At 43.9% G+C, this 12,253-nt stretch overlaps 1 protein-coding gene across 2 annotated transcripts in view; it reads right to left on the bottom strand.

The window, feature by feature from the left end:
* LOC123365843 (protein LEG1 homolog) overlaps positions 1–12,253 on the bottom strand; it is a 48,336-nt gene that overhangs the window by 25,420 nt on the left and 10,663 nt on the right. Inside the window, exons 4-5 of one of the 2 annotated variants that reach the window (XM_045008826.1) lie at positions 8,723–8,859; positions 2,752–2,990 (exon numbers count right to left, since the gene is read on the bottom strand). In XM_045008826.1, coding sequence (XP_044864761.1) covers positions 2,752–2,990; positions 8,723–8,859 — 376 coding nt within the window. Of the gene's footprint in view, positions 1–2,751; positions 2,991–3,245; positions 3,395–8,722; positions 8,860–12,253 lie in introns of those variants that run through there. The other variant, XR_006577782.1, reaches the window with a different exon arrangement.

Here is a 12,253-nt window from a genome sequence, read left to right as displayed (position 1 = left end):
CAAGCTGAGGCTTCAAAGAGTGATCAAGCCAATAGGGGCAGGGGAGACACTAATGTTTCCATACAGCCCATCAGTTATTCCAGCTGACAGTGTGTATGTTGTGGTTCAGAAACCATACACTAACACCAATGTACAGAGTATTCACTCCTTCCTGCTGCCATCTGTGAGAAAGGAATGCTATAAAAAGGCAGTTCTCTGATACCACAGTAATAAGTACAGTATAAAAACCTAAATAGAACTGGTGCTCCTGAATGATGACATCAAGCAGGAGCTAACGAATGGTGGGGGGGCAATGGGGACAGCTCTATAAATATAGCTTCCTGCTAGTTAGAGGAGACTAGAGGACGGTAGGGAGCAGCCTAAACTAGGCACCTGGAAGGCAGATGTTTATACCAGGTTGGAAAAGATGGTTATGGCTGAGCATGGCTGGGTTTTATTGCCTGTTTGCACAAAGCTCCTTGTACTTTGTTTCAAATCTCTACAGCTTCTGGCAATAAAAATGTATCTAGCACAAGACATTTATGTGGTGTTTCTTCACAAACATAGGTTGAGACATGTCCTCTGCCTGCTCCAAAGAGCTTACAGTCCAAGGGCCCAGTCCTGTGAGGTACCAAAACCCATCAAATCCCATTGACGTCAGCCAGAGCAGAGGAGACGCAGTATCTCACAGGAAGTGCTCAACAGCCTACAGAACCAGGGCCAAGAAATGACAAGACAAGAAAAGAAGATTTAGGACAAAAGTTCAGTTCAGAGAGGATGAAGACATGTTATTGGGATAGAGAACAAGCTAGGAAAGATTTTGGGACAATGTCAATTTCAGCTGAGAATTCTGAAGGAGGAAGTGGGAGATGTGTCTAATCTCCCATTTGGGGGGAAGAGACAAAGAGCTTCACCATCAGCTGTTGTCTAACATAATCCTACAATAAACTCTTCACAGTGAGGTTTCACACCCAGCTAAAGCACTGGGATGATACTAGACATGCTGATGCTCTCCTTTAGGTACCCAGCCATGTACGAACACAGCTGAGTCTTCTGAGACACTTAACCAGAGGCTGAGCTCTCCCTCTGATCTCTGGTGTCAGACAGATCACAGAGAGTGGAGATCTGCCTCTAGAGCACCCATTTGCAGAGTGCCAAAAAGGTCAGGCTTCTTTCCCATGTTATTCAATGCAACCATTCACCCACTTGGGGATGCTGTGATCTTGAGCAGTATGAATATACAGATAACACCCAACTATACATCTCTTCCACATTGAACAGGGCAGCTGCTCTGCCACCTAGCTTCCCCGATGTTTGAAGTAGATAAGCATCTGGATGAGGAGTAGCTGGCTGAAACTTAATCCAGATAAGATGGAGATGACAGTAGTGGCAAGAGCATAAAAGTATGAATGACTATCCAAAAGCACATTTCCCTCAGTAGAATGTGTCAGTCCTCTAATCAAGTGGTATGACAGACTCAGGGTCCTTCTGGACTGTTCCATCTCTTGGACACCCAAATGGCATCAGTGGCTAGAAATCCCCTGCATTATCTTTGGCTGGCAAGGCACTTTCACCCCATCCTTGTCAGAGGTGGAGCTGGCCATAGTGATCCATACTGTGGTCAATTCCAGGCTTGCTTTCACTAAAACCTGGAGTTGAAAGTGAAGGCCAGCAACTTGCCACAGCCTGTCATCTGAGTTTTAGTGATGAGGAAACAACATTTCAGTGCTCCAGTCACTGCAATGGCTCCAATCCCAACTCACGTGCAATTTAAAGTCTTAATCCTGGTTCTCAAACCACTCAGTGGGCCTCAAGTATTTCAGGGTAGATTGGCAGGTGTCCCTAGCTACAGAAGCCCTTTCCAAGCAGAAATCAGACTGACCATGGCTGTCCTCATCTATACAATTAAACATAAGACCCGTTCCTATACGATAACAATCCTACAGATAGCCAACTGGTAAAACAAATTCCTACCAAGCATACACTAATGGCATTACAGGAGGAAGGACAGAAAAGACAGTCTTACTGAAAGACCATTGTTTTATGAAAATTTGTTTGTGCTGAAGTTCCATGAAGACTGGAACATCTAAAAGAAAGATCTCTATAGATAATCCGGCTCTTACATTTATTCAGTGCTCTTTGAATACAAGTTCTGTGGTCTTTCTGAAAGTTTCCTGTGAGAAGGCCTTTACACCAAGAACTCTTTCTCAAAGCTCTCAAAGAAGCATCAGAATGACACAAGCACATACTGAATTCACAAATCAGAGACCCTGTCACAGTAACAGTTTTGGCATGTGTTCTGTATTGTTATACATGAATACCGTGTGAGTTAAAGATTTCTTTCAGACTTATTATATATCACTATTCTTATACTGTACTGTATTTTCACTTCAAGATGCCGACATCTTTTCCTAAATAAAGAAAACTAAATAAAGAGATATAAGCAGTGTAACTGTAAATGAACTGGAACTGTAGGAGCTTGTGGTTCTAAAGATTGACATCAGATGATGCTGTATAACTTATTTTACAGCTTTCTTGTTAACTTTAAAAAAGACTAGAATTTATATGACACCTTTGATAATTGGGGAAAAAGCATGATGTCACTTGCTTAGATGTATGTACGTGCACACACACACTATCACCACAATGCCTAATCAAAGTTGTCTCCACACACTCTGTTGGTTGACCCATTTACCTGTGATTTTTTTTTTTTTTTACTATACAGATGATGGATAAAGTGTGATATATGCACACTATATGGGTGGCTCTTACCTGTCAATTCATTTGTTTTGTGAAGAACACAAAGTGAAAGCAAGACTTTGTTCTGCTCTGGACTGAAGTCACTAATGAATGGGGCTTGATCATGTTCAGAAAGCATCCGCGGTGGTAAGAGAGCCTGGAAATAGTTTGTTTTCTGTAGATCTGCAGAAAAATGTGTAGCCGCAATGAAATCCACAGCATCAGCCCAGTTCTCCCCAAAACTTGCTTCAGGGCCAGACATATATTTTAATCTGAAAGAAATAAAAACTCAAAGTTAACAGGTAAATTAATCCTATCCAGAGCTCATTAATCTACCATTTATATTGCATTACACCTAAAATGTAAAATGCCTTTATTCCTAACTGACTTGTTGCTTTAAAGGACTGCATTAGTGAGACCAGAGATATTTGAAAGGGGTAGCAGGGAGAGCTTAGTCCGAGAGTCCCAATATCACTGTGCCTTAAGAGCTCCCCTGGTGCTCCTCTCTGTTTCCCTGGCAGTGCTACCTTGGTGTGAAAGTGAGCTGTTTGAAGTGCCATTGCGGAGCCTTTCAAGCACTGATGCACAAACTAGAATATGGCCATGCAAACTGTAAAGAGCAGTGACATCTGGTCTCAGTAGTCTACCAATGAGAATTCTTGATGTGTGACTAGTCTCCCTCATACCACTGAGTCATTATGACTAATAAAACTGTAGCATGCAAATTAGCAGTAAAGGAAGGGTGATGATTGGCTGAGTTACCTGAAGTCACAGTGGCCCTACTTAAGAGTTACCTGAGCCTGCCTGTTACCTATATAATAATAAAAACTAAGTTAATATCTTAACTACAACCAAATTTAAATGTAGCCTTTGAACAGGATTTCAGTTTAATTTTAAATATAAGGAATTTTTGAAGTGCCTGTATTATTCTGTTGCTAAGATTATTTGGGACAAAGGAAAGACTGACACAGATGCTAAACTTCTTAAAGAACCACCCAGTTTTTAATTAATTCTGGCTCACAAACTAAAGAATAGATTTGCTTGTAAATTCTCAGAAAACCAGTGATGTACTCAGAGAATAAGCATTGCAAGTTTGGGGAGGATATGCTGTATAGCTCATCCTAAAGAAATACATTGAATCCATACTTTACATGCAAAATGGAACACAACCTGAATTGTGGAGTTATGACCAGTGCCTCCATTATATAATTGTGTTTCTCTGATGGTTTGTACTGGATGAAATTTTATCCTAGAATCATTTCTTTTCAACAGAAAGTGGCTTTTTGACTGAACCAAACATTTTTTGTAGAAAAGGTTTATTTTGGTTAAAATGTTCAGGCCCGTGATGGGGTGTCCTCCTCACACTAGCCCTGCAAGAGCTGAATTAGGCCAGGTGGGCCCAAATTAGCTAAATTAGGCTGTAAGCAAGGGAGAGTTAGGCTGGAGGCCGCTAGTTAGAAGCTCATCTGCGAGTGAGTGGTGGAGCTTCTACAAAAGCCAGGAGATTGGCAACAGAAGGGGCTGGTGGGAAAGGCTGCAGCCACTCTCTGGAAGGAGAAAGAAGTGTCTGGAGGCTGCAGAGACCTGGAGGCTGCAGTTGCTCCCTGGGATGATGAACCCATGAATCTGGCAGCCCCAGAGAAGGAAGGGAGAACCAGAAGGTTAGGAAAGAGTTCAGGGAAATGAAGCAAGGTATGGGGGAGAACAGACGTTGACTGTGGACTAGAGGGTGCCTGAGCTGGATCTCTGAGTAGTAGGTGGGCCAGGGTTCCCTAACCAGCCACCGGGGAAGTGGCACTGGCAGTGCATCAGAAGCCTCTTTGAGCCTGTTTTGGAGAAGAGACTTCCCGCCCTAGAAGGGAAAACTATGATAGTCACCTAGCCAGAGGGCTGAGTCAGAAAGGGATGCAACAGCTCCTGGAGCAAGAGGCAGGCTGCAGACAGAGACCAAGGTGGAGGGACAACATGCAACAGCTGGAAGGGGCATCGGCCCGACCAAGTTAATCCCCAGAAATGCCAGCAGGTGGTGCCATCCAGTGTAGAGAAAACCCCTTACAAGGTCTTTGGACAAAATTCCAAAAATGTTGAGTTTGTTTACTTTTTTCAAGAAACTGAAAATTTTCCATGGGAAATTTCAGAAAAAAAACACCAAATATTTTTCAAATTTTCCTGTGAAAAACAATTGGCTCTTTCAACCAGCTCTAATTCCTACTTATGATGGCAGACTGATTGGGACTATGCATAGATATAAGAATAATAATCAGAGGGATAGCCGTGTTAGTCTGGATCTGTAAAAGCAGCAAAGAGTCCTGTGGCACCTTATAGACTAACAGACGTATTGGAGCATGAGCTTTCGTGCTCCGATATGTCTGTTAGTCTATAAGGTGCCACAGGACTCTTTGCTGCTTTTACGAGAATAATAATGTTCCAATGCTTGTTATTGTAAGGGCAGTGCTGCAAATTTCCTCTCAAGTTCACTCCTGTATATGGTTGGTAGCATTGGTGGTATTATTTCTCTAACTTGGTTTTAAGTAGTATCATGACCCAAACACTTGAATGGGAGTAAGACTTGAATGGATAATAAAATAATACTAAGAACAACAATTAGCTCTTATATAGCACTTTAATCCATAGATATCAAAGTGTGTTATAAAGGCAGTCAGTACCATTATCCCCATTTAACAGTAGGGAAACTGAGGAACAGAGCAAACAAGGGGAAAGAGTAAATTAGAGTGTGCACAGGATGAAATTATTGTGTTTAGTGCAAACCAAAGTGGTGAATATGGAGGCAGTAGATGAAAGGACTGGAGGAAGTCACTCATGAAATCTCTCTAGGAGACTAATCCAAAACTTACTGAAGTTAAATCCTGTTGAAATCAGTGGTCTCTGAATCAGGTCCATCTTCTCATGTCCTTCCACTGAAGTCATAGTTTTTTCCAGTATTGGGCACATAATATGGCCTGGCCTGTGGCCCTGGTGAGGTCTGGCAGGATCTGGCAGACCAATAGATGTTCCATGGGTTGTGTTTTGCCTCAGTCGCATGTGTCTGGGTCACTGGAGTAGCCCCACTTCCACATATTGACTTTTGAGCAGTCAACTCTTGTTCAGAGGTGATTTAAACATCTCCAGGTCAACCAACCCTACTCTGTGTCTGTGAGAAGGTGTCCAACAATGTCAATGTGCATTTTGACATCCTTGATAAGTATTTCTAGTCATATGTGCTACATTTCCAGTTGTGCGGCACTCAGTGATTTTTTTAAGCAGTTCTGTTGCAGCACGGAAGCTTTTCCATGATTTCAGGTGGCTCACTGCCACAGTATAGCCACAAAACAGATGTCTGGTATAGTTGGCCTGTTGTAATCGTTCCATTTTGTTTAGTATCAGAGGGGTAGCCGTGTTAGTCTGGTTCTGTAGAAGCAGCAAAGAATCCTGTGGCACCTTATAGACTAACAGACGTTAGTCTGTTAGTCTATAAGGTGCCACAGGATTCTTTGCTGCTTCTCCATTTTGTTTGTGACTGGTCTCCTGATATCCAATGGAGCAAGTCCAGCTAGCACATAAAGGCTATTCACGTTTGTTGGTTTTATTGTTTTTATTGTTGTTCATTCAGAACAGGATCCAGATTCTTTGCATGAGCTGATCTTTTCTACTCTGGATATGAGTATTTAGCCGTTGAATAGCAAAGTGCAAGTGCAGTGCCTCTTAGTGTTGCTGGGTGGGCTCCCCATTTTGACTTTACAAGCTTCCCAAGTATGTTATGCTGTGTGCTAACTTTGCCTTTTATCTTCTCCACATGTGCCTAGCATCACTCCTAGGGAGATAGTGGGCAAATGGTGCCCCATTCCAGATGATGCTGAGTCATAGAGTCATAGACTTTAAAGTCAGAAGGGACCATTATGATCGTCTAGTCTGACCTCCTGCACAACGCAGGCCACAGAATCTCATCCAAACACTCCTGTAATAAACCCCTAACCTATGTCTGAGCTATTGAAGTCCTCAAATTATTGTTTAAAGACTTTAAGGTGCAGAGAATTCTCCAGCAAGTGATTATTGGCCTCATGGTACCAAAAATGGAAGAGACTCACCTGTGTTTTGGCTGGTTTGGTCCACAATTTGTTCTTGGTAATAAACTGATAGCCCAGACCTTATCAATTTTAACGTAGCTCTGGGAAAAATCCTTGGCTTGGTTAGTGACACATAGGTCATGGGCATAGATACAACTTTTGTGCCAAGATGATTGATTGGTCGAAAAGTATTGGCAAGAGTCACATCCCCTGTGGTAGGCCATTTTTCTGTTGCCATCATTGGTGGTTCTTCCTGCATAGTTTGATATAAAAATGTCAGCTCTCTAAAAGAGATTGTATCAGTTGTAGAAGGTGGTGATCTTTTGTCATATTCTATATTTTAGTATATTTTACTCAAGATACTTAAGTTGAAAGCAGACTGAGAAGAGTTACAAAGGGATCTCACAAAATGAGGTGATTGGACAACAAAATGGCAGATGAAATTCAATGCTGATAAATGCAAAGTAGTGCACATAGGAAAACATGTTCTCTGAAAAAATCCACTCAATGTGCAGCGGCAGTCAAAAAAGGCTAACAGAATGTTGGGAACTATTAGGAAAGGGATAGCTAATAGGACAGAAAATATAATAATGCCACTATATAAATCCATGGTATTCCCACACCTTGAATACTGAGTGCTGTTCTGGTCACCCCATCTCAAAAAAGATACATTAGAATTGGAAAAGACACAGAGAAGGGAAACAAGAACGATTAAGGGTATGAAACAGCTTCTGTATGAGGAGAGATTAAAAAGACGACTTTTCAGCTTGGAAAAGAAGTGACTAAAAGAGGATTTGATAGAGCTCTATAAAATCCTGAATGTTGTGGCGAAAGTGAATAAGGAAGTGTTATTTCCTTCTTCGCATAACACAAGAACCAGGGGTCACCAATGAAATTAATAGGCAGCAGGTTTAAAACAAACAAAAAGGAAGTACTACTTTACATAATTCACAGTCAACCCATGGAACTCATTGCCAGGGGATGTTGTGAAGGCCAAAACTATAACAGGATGTAAAAAAGAATTAGATAAGTTCATGGAGGGTAGGTTCATCAATGGCTATCAGCTAAGATGATCAGGGATGCAACCTCATGTTCTGGGTGTCCCTAGCCTCTGACAAGAAGCTGGGAGTGAACAACAAGGGATGGATCAGTTAATGATTGCCTGTTCTGTTCATTCCCTCTAATGCACCTTTCATTGGCCAATATTGGAAGGTAGGATACTTTTATCCTAGAAGGTGAGATGGACTATTGGTCTGATGCAGTATGGCCATTTTTGTGTAGTAAGGAATCTTTGGTGATTCTTTGTGTCATTTGCTGCTGATAGAGCCTGTTACCATATGCTTTTCAAAGCTTGCTCTGGGATTAGTTGCTTTTCAACAAGTGGTGATAGGTGGTTTAAGATGAAATGTAGAGGTGGCTTAGCAGTGGTTATAGGCCTTAAGTTCTTCAGCTCCATTTCAACCTTCCCTGGCTTAAGAGGTGTGATGGCACGTGCTCACCTCCAGACACTGGGGACTTTATATGTGGCTGAGCATGTGTTAAACAACTTGAATAACCAGCTCTTTGTTGCTTCTCAGAGGTATTTGATTTGTTCATTGTGAATGTCATCTACACCAGCGGCTTTACCATTCTTTAGGATGTTCATTCCTGTATACACTGCCCTAAAATGATAAATCTCCTGGTCTTCTTGCCACTTCAGCCATGTCTTAGGTTGTTTGGTGCCTTGCCATTTTCTAGAAGGAGTGTTCATGTTGCGGTCCCTGTCAGACTCTTTGAATATAAGAATCTTGCTGAACACATACCACTACAATATAACTAAAGACTCAGGTGCAGGAGGAGCAAGCAAAAGTATAATAAACCTTGCAAATATGGTGCCTACTAATGGACATGGAACTGGGGAATTATCCCCTTTTGACCCTACTTTTGCGGCTTTCTCTTACCTGTTTCTGAACTTTGGAACTGCATAAGCAATGGATGCTACATGCGCTTTCCATAAGTAATGCAATGCTTCATTTTTTTCTATTGAGAAGAAAGATGCTGTGAGCCTTTCAGATTTCTGTTCAGTGGATAATAGATACTAAAGCAAAAGCAGAACATAAAAATATTACCAGCGGAGAATATTTTTAAAAAATGCATAATTCTTTGTTACTTGCAAAACAATTATTTTGGAAAATATGTTTTGTTAACTCAGGAAAATTGCTTTTAAATAGTTAGAATGTGGTGATGTTGCATATCAATTATAGCTTAATATTTGACATGGGGGGTGGGAGGAGAATGATTAATATATTTACAGGGTGAAGTCATGACCCCATTAAAGTTAATGAGATTTTGTCATTGATTTCAATGGAGCCAGGACAAATCTAGAAGACACAATTGGGGGCCAGGGGGAAGGGAGGGAGAAGGGGTACCATTCTGATAATCTAGTACAGGGGTCAGCAACCTATGGCACGCATGCCAAAGGTGGCACGTGAGCCAATTTTTAATGGCCCTCTGCTGCCTGCCGGAGCAACGGACCATTAAAAATCCTCCTCGGCCCGGCTCGCTCTTCTCCACCCTTCCCCCCCACCCCATGGGGGCAGGGGGCAGAACCATAGGCATGCGCACAGGGTGTGCCCGGTGTGCCCAGGCACACCCTAATGCAGGGATGGGCAAATGGCCCCACTCTCCTGGCGCGGCAAGCCGCGCGGTCTGCGCTCCCAGGCCGGAGCGTCTGGCCAAGCACAGCAAGCTGCCGGCCCCTCCCCTCCCCCCTCCCCTGAAGCCATGCTGCTGCACACGCAGTGCTCTGGGGGCAAGGTCTGCGTGCTCCTGTGGGGCAGTGTTTGGGTGACAGACACACTCCCCCCCTCCCCTGGAGCCCTGCCGCCATGCGCGCAGCGCTCTGAGGGGCAGGGCTGCCCGCTCCTGTGGGGCAGTGTGTCTGGCTCTGCGCGGAGCAGAACATGCTGCTAGGAGCCTCATGGTAAAGGGTCCGGGGCCATGGGAGTTGGATAAGGGGGGGCAGTCAGGAGACAGGGAGCAGAGTTGGTTGGATAGGGGATGGGATCCTGAGTGGGTGGTTAGGGGTGGGGAGTCTCTGGAGGGGGCAGTCAGGGAGCAGAGGGGGTTGGATGGGGCATGGGAGACCTGGGGTCTGCAGAGAAGAAGTGGGGGCAGGGCCTTGGGGAAGGGGTGGTGGTTGGAACAAGGCCATATCCCCTCCAGCCTCCTGCCCTGACCCCCACTCATACACACCCAGCCCTCTGCTCTGAGCCCTGTGCCACGCACAAACCCCAGGCCACTGCCCTGAGCCCTGTACCCCCCTCATACACACCCAGCCCTCTGCTTCACTCCTTCACCCCCCCCCACAACCCTAGACCTGACTCTGGCACCGCCCCCATCCCCAGCCCCCCTGCCCTGACACCTGCACCCCCTCACATTCCCCCAGCCCTCTCCTCTGACTCTTGCACCCCCACATATCCAGCCCCCCACATCCCATGCATCCCCTCACAGCCTGACTCTTGCACCCCCCACATCCCCACCCCCACCCTGAGCACCAAATGGGAGCTTCTGCACACACACACACACACCCATATTCCCACCTGCACCTCTCGCACCAAATGGGAGCTGCCCAGGTAAGTGCTCCACACCCAAACCTCCTGTCCCAACCCTGAGCCCCCTCCCTCATTCTAGCTCCTGGCCAGACCTTTCACCCCCAGCCCTGTGCTCAGTGCACTCCCACCCTCAGCTCAGTGCAGAGAGAGGAAGAGAATGGGCCAGAACCAGGGAGAAGGTAGGTACCCACTGTATGTGGGCAGGGCCGGGACCCCAGACTGGCAGCGGCGTGAGCGGGTCTGGCAGCCGGGATCTCGCTTGGCAGGAGCCGGTGGATGGAACCCCTGAGAGGCAGTGGGCTGAGCCGCTCTGGGGTCGTGGCTGCCGGCCCCACACAGCCCACTGCCAATCTGGGGTTCTGGCTGCCGGACCCTTGCCAGCCGGGGTCCCAGCCAAAGGCCCCACTCAGCCCGCTGCTGACCTAGGTGAACAGACCCCCAGGCCAGCAGCGGGCTGAGTGGGCTGGTGGCATAAGATCAACATTTTAATTTAATTTTAAATGAAGCTTCTTAAACATTTTGAAAACCTTGTTTATTTTACAATACAACACTAGTTTAGCTATATAATATAGAGACTTATAGAGAAAGACCTTCTAAAAAACAATCAAATGTATTACCGGCACGCGAAACCTTAAATTAAAGACTCGGCACACCACTTCTGAAAGGTTGCCGACCCCTGATCTAGTATGATCAGCTACATAATACACAACATAGAATTTCACCCAGTAACTTATGCATCAGGCCCACAACTGGATGACCCACATTGTAATTTGCTCCTAAAGTGGTGCTTTTTCTGACTCTGAAATAGTTGGATTTGCAACTTGAAAGTATTCTGTAATTTAAAATTCCTGTTTAAATGGATACGTTTCATCACAGTTCCACTCTGCTTTTTAAAATATGGGAAACTGCTGCTAGAGTTGGGGGAAAAAATGCAGACTGAATTCTTCTATAGTTTGCTGTACTTGTAATGAATGATTCAGCTCAGGATATCATTTCCAAGGGGAAGACAAGAAATAAACAAGTCAACAATAAACAAGGGGGTTGGTACCCATTGGATTACCTCTTACTGCTACAGTAAATGGACACTGATTTCTAAATTAAGTTGTGCAGTGGCTTTACTTGATTTTTTGGAATGTGGAGAGGTCCCAAGAAATTGTTAGGATATGTTGTTGTTTTTAAACAAACAAACAAACAAAACAAAACAAAATGCTTCCCCTAGGTTTCCAATGTTGCCAAAACTTGTGGAGCTGAACTGGTATTCACAATAGTGGGGAATTCTTTTATTAAAAAGTCTTATTATAAACAACAGTTCCGTGTTTTGACATCATGGAATTTTCCATGCTACAATTCTTGTCTTCCTGGTCTTACTTGAGCAATCTCTTGCACACTTTCAAGTGCATTGATATAGATTTTCAGGAAGTCTGAAAGAACGTTAGCTGTCAAATCTATCCTGCTAGCTGTCTTTTAGGTTAGGATTATAATTTTAGTTCCTTGATTATAATCTTCTCAACATATTATTTCAGATAAATAAACTTAAACTATCTGTAATGACTGATCCAATCATACCCTTCAGCTTTCTGGTTCATCTGTCTAGCTTACCAAGAGAATTTTTGTTATAGACTTTGAGTCTCTGATGACTGGATATGATAATATTTGCATTTCTGGCTGTTCACAAAAAATCTGAGAGGAAGTCTAACTAAAGGAATCATTATTGAAACTTGGGATGGAGAAGAAACCGTCACCTCTCTTTTAGGGAAAAGGTGTGAAGTGAGAGGGAGAGACTGAGTACGTGTGCAGAAGAATGCCTTTCTGGGTGAAACTTACAACAACTTTAAGAAGCAAAGGGATCATATAAAAGTAGGATAAGGGCATTTCTGA

Source organism: Mauremys mutica, chromosome 3, assembly GCF_020497125.1.
Source record: "Mauremys mutica isolate MM-2020 ecotype Southern chromosome 3, ASM2049712v1, whole genome shotgun sequence".
In the NCBI taxonomy this organism is placed as follows: domain Eukaryota; kingdom Metazoa; phylum Chordata; order Testudines; family Geoemydidae; genus Mauremys; species Mauremys mutica.
Note: the sequence above shows the minus strand (reverse complement) of the source record. Positions and strands in the feature narration are given on the sequence as shown.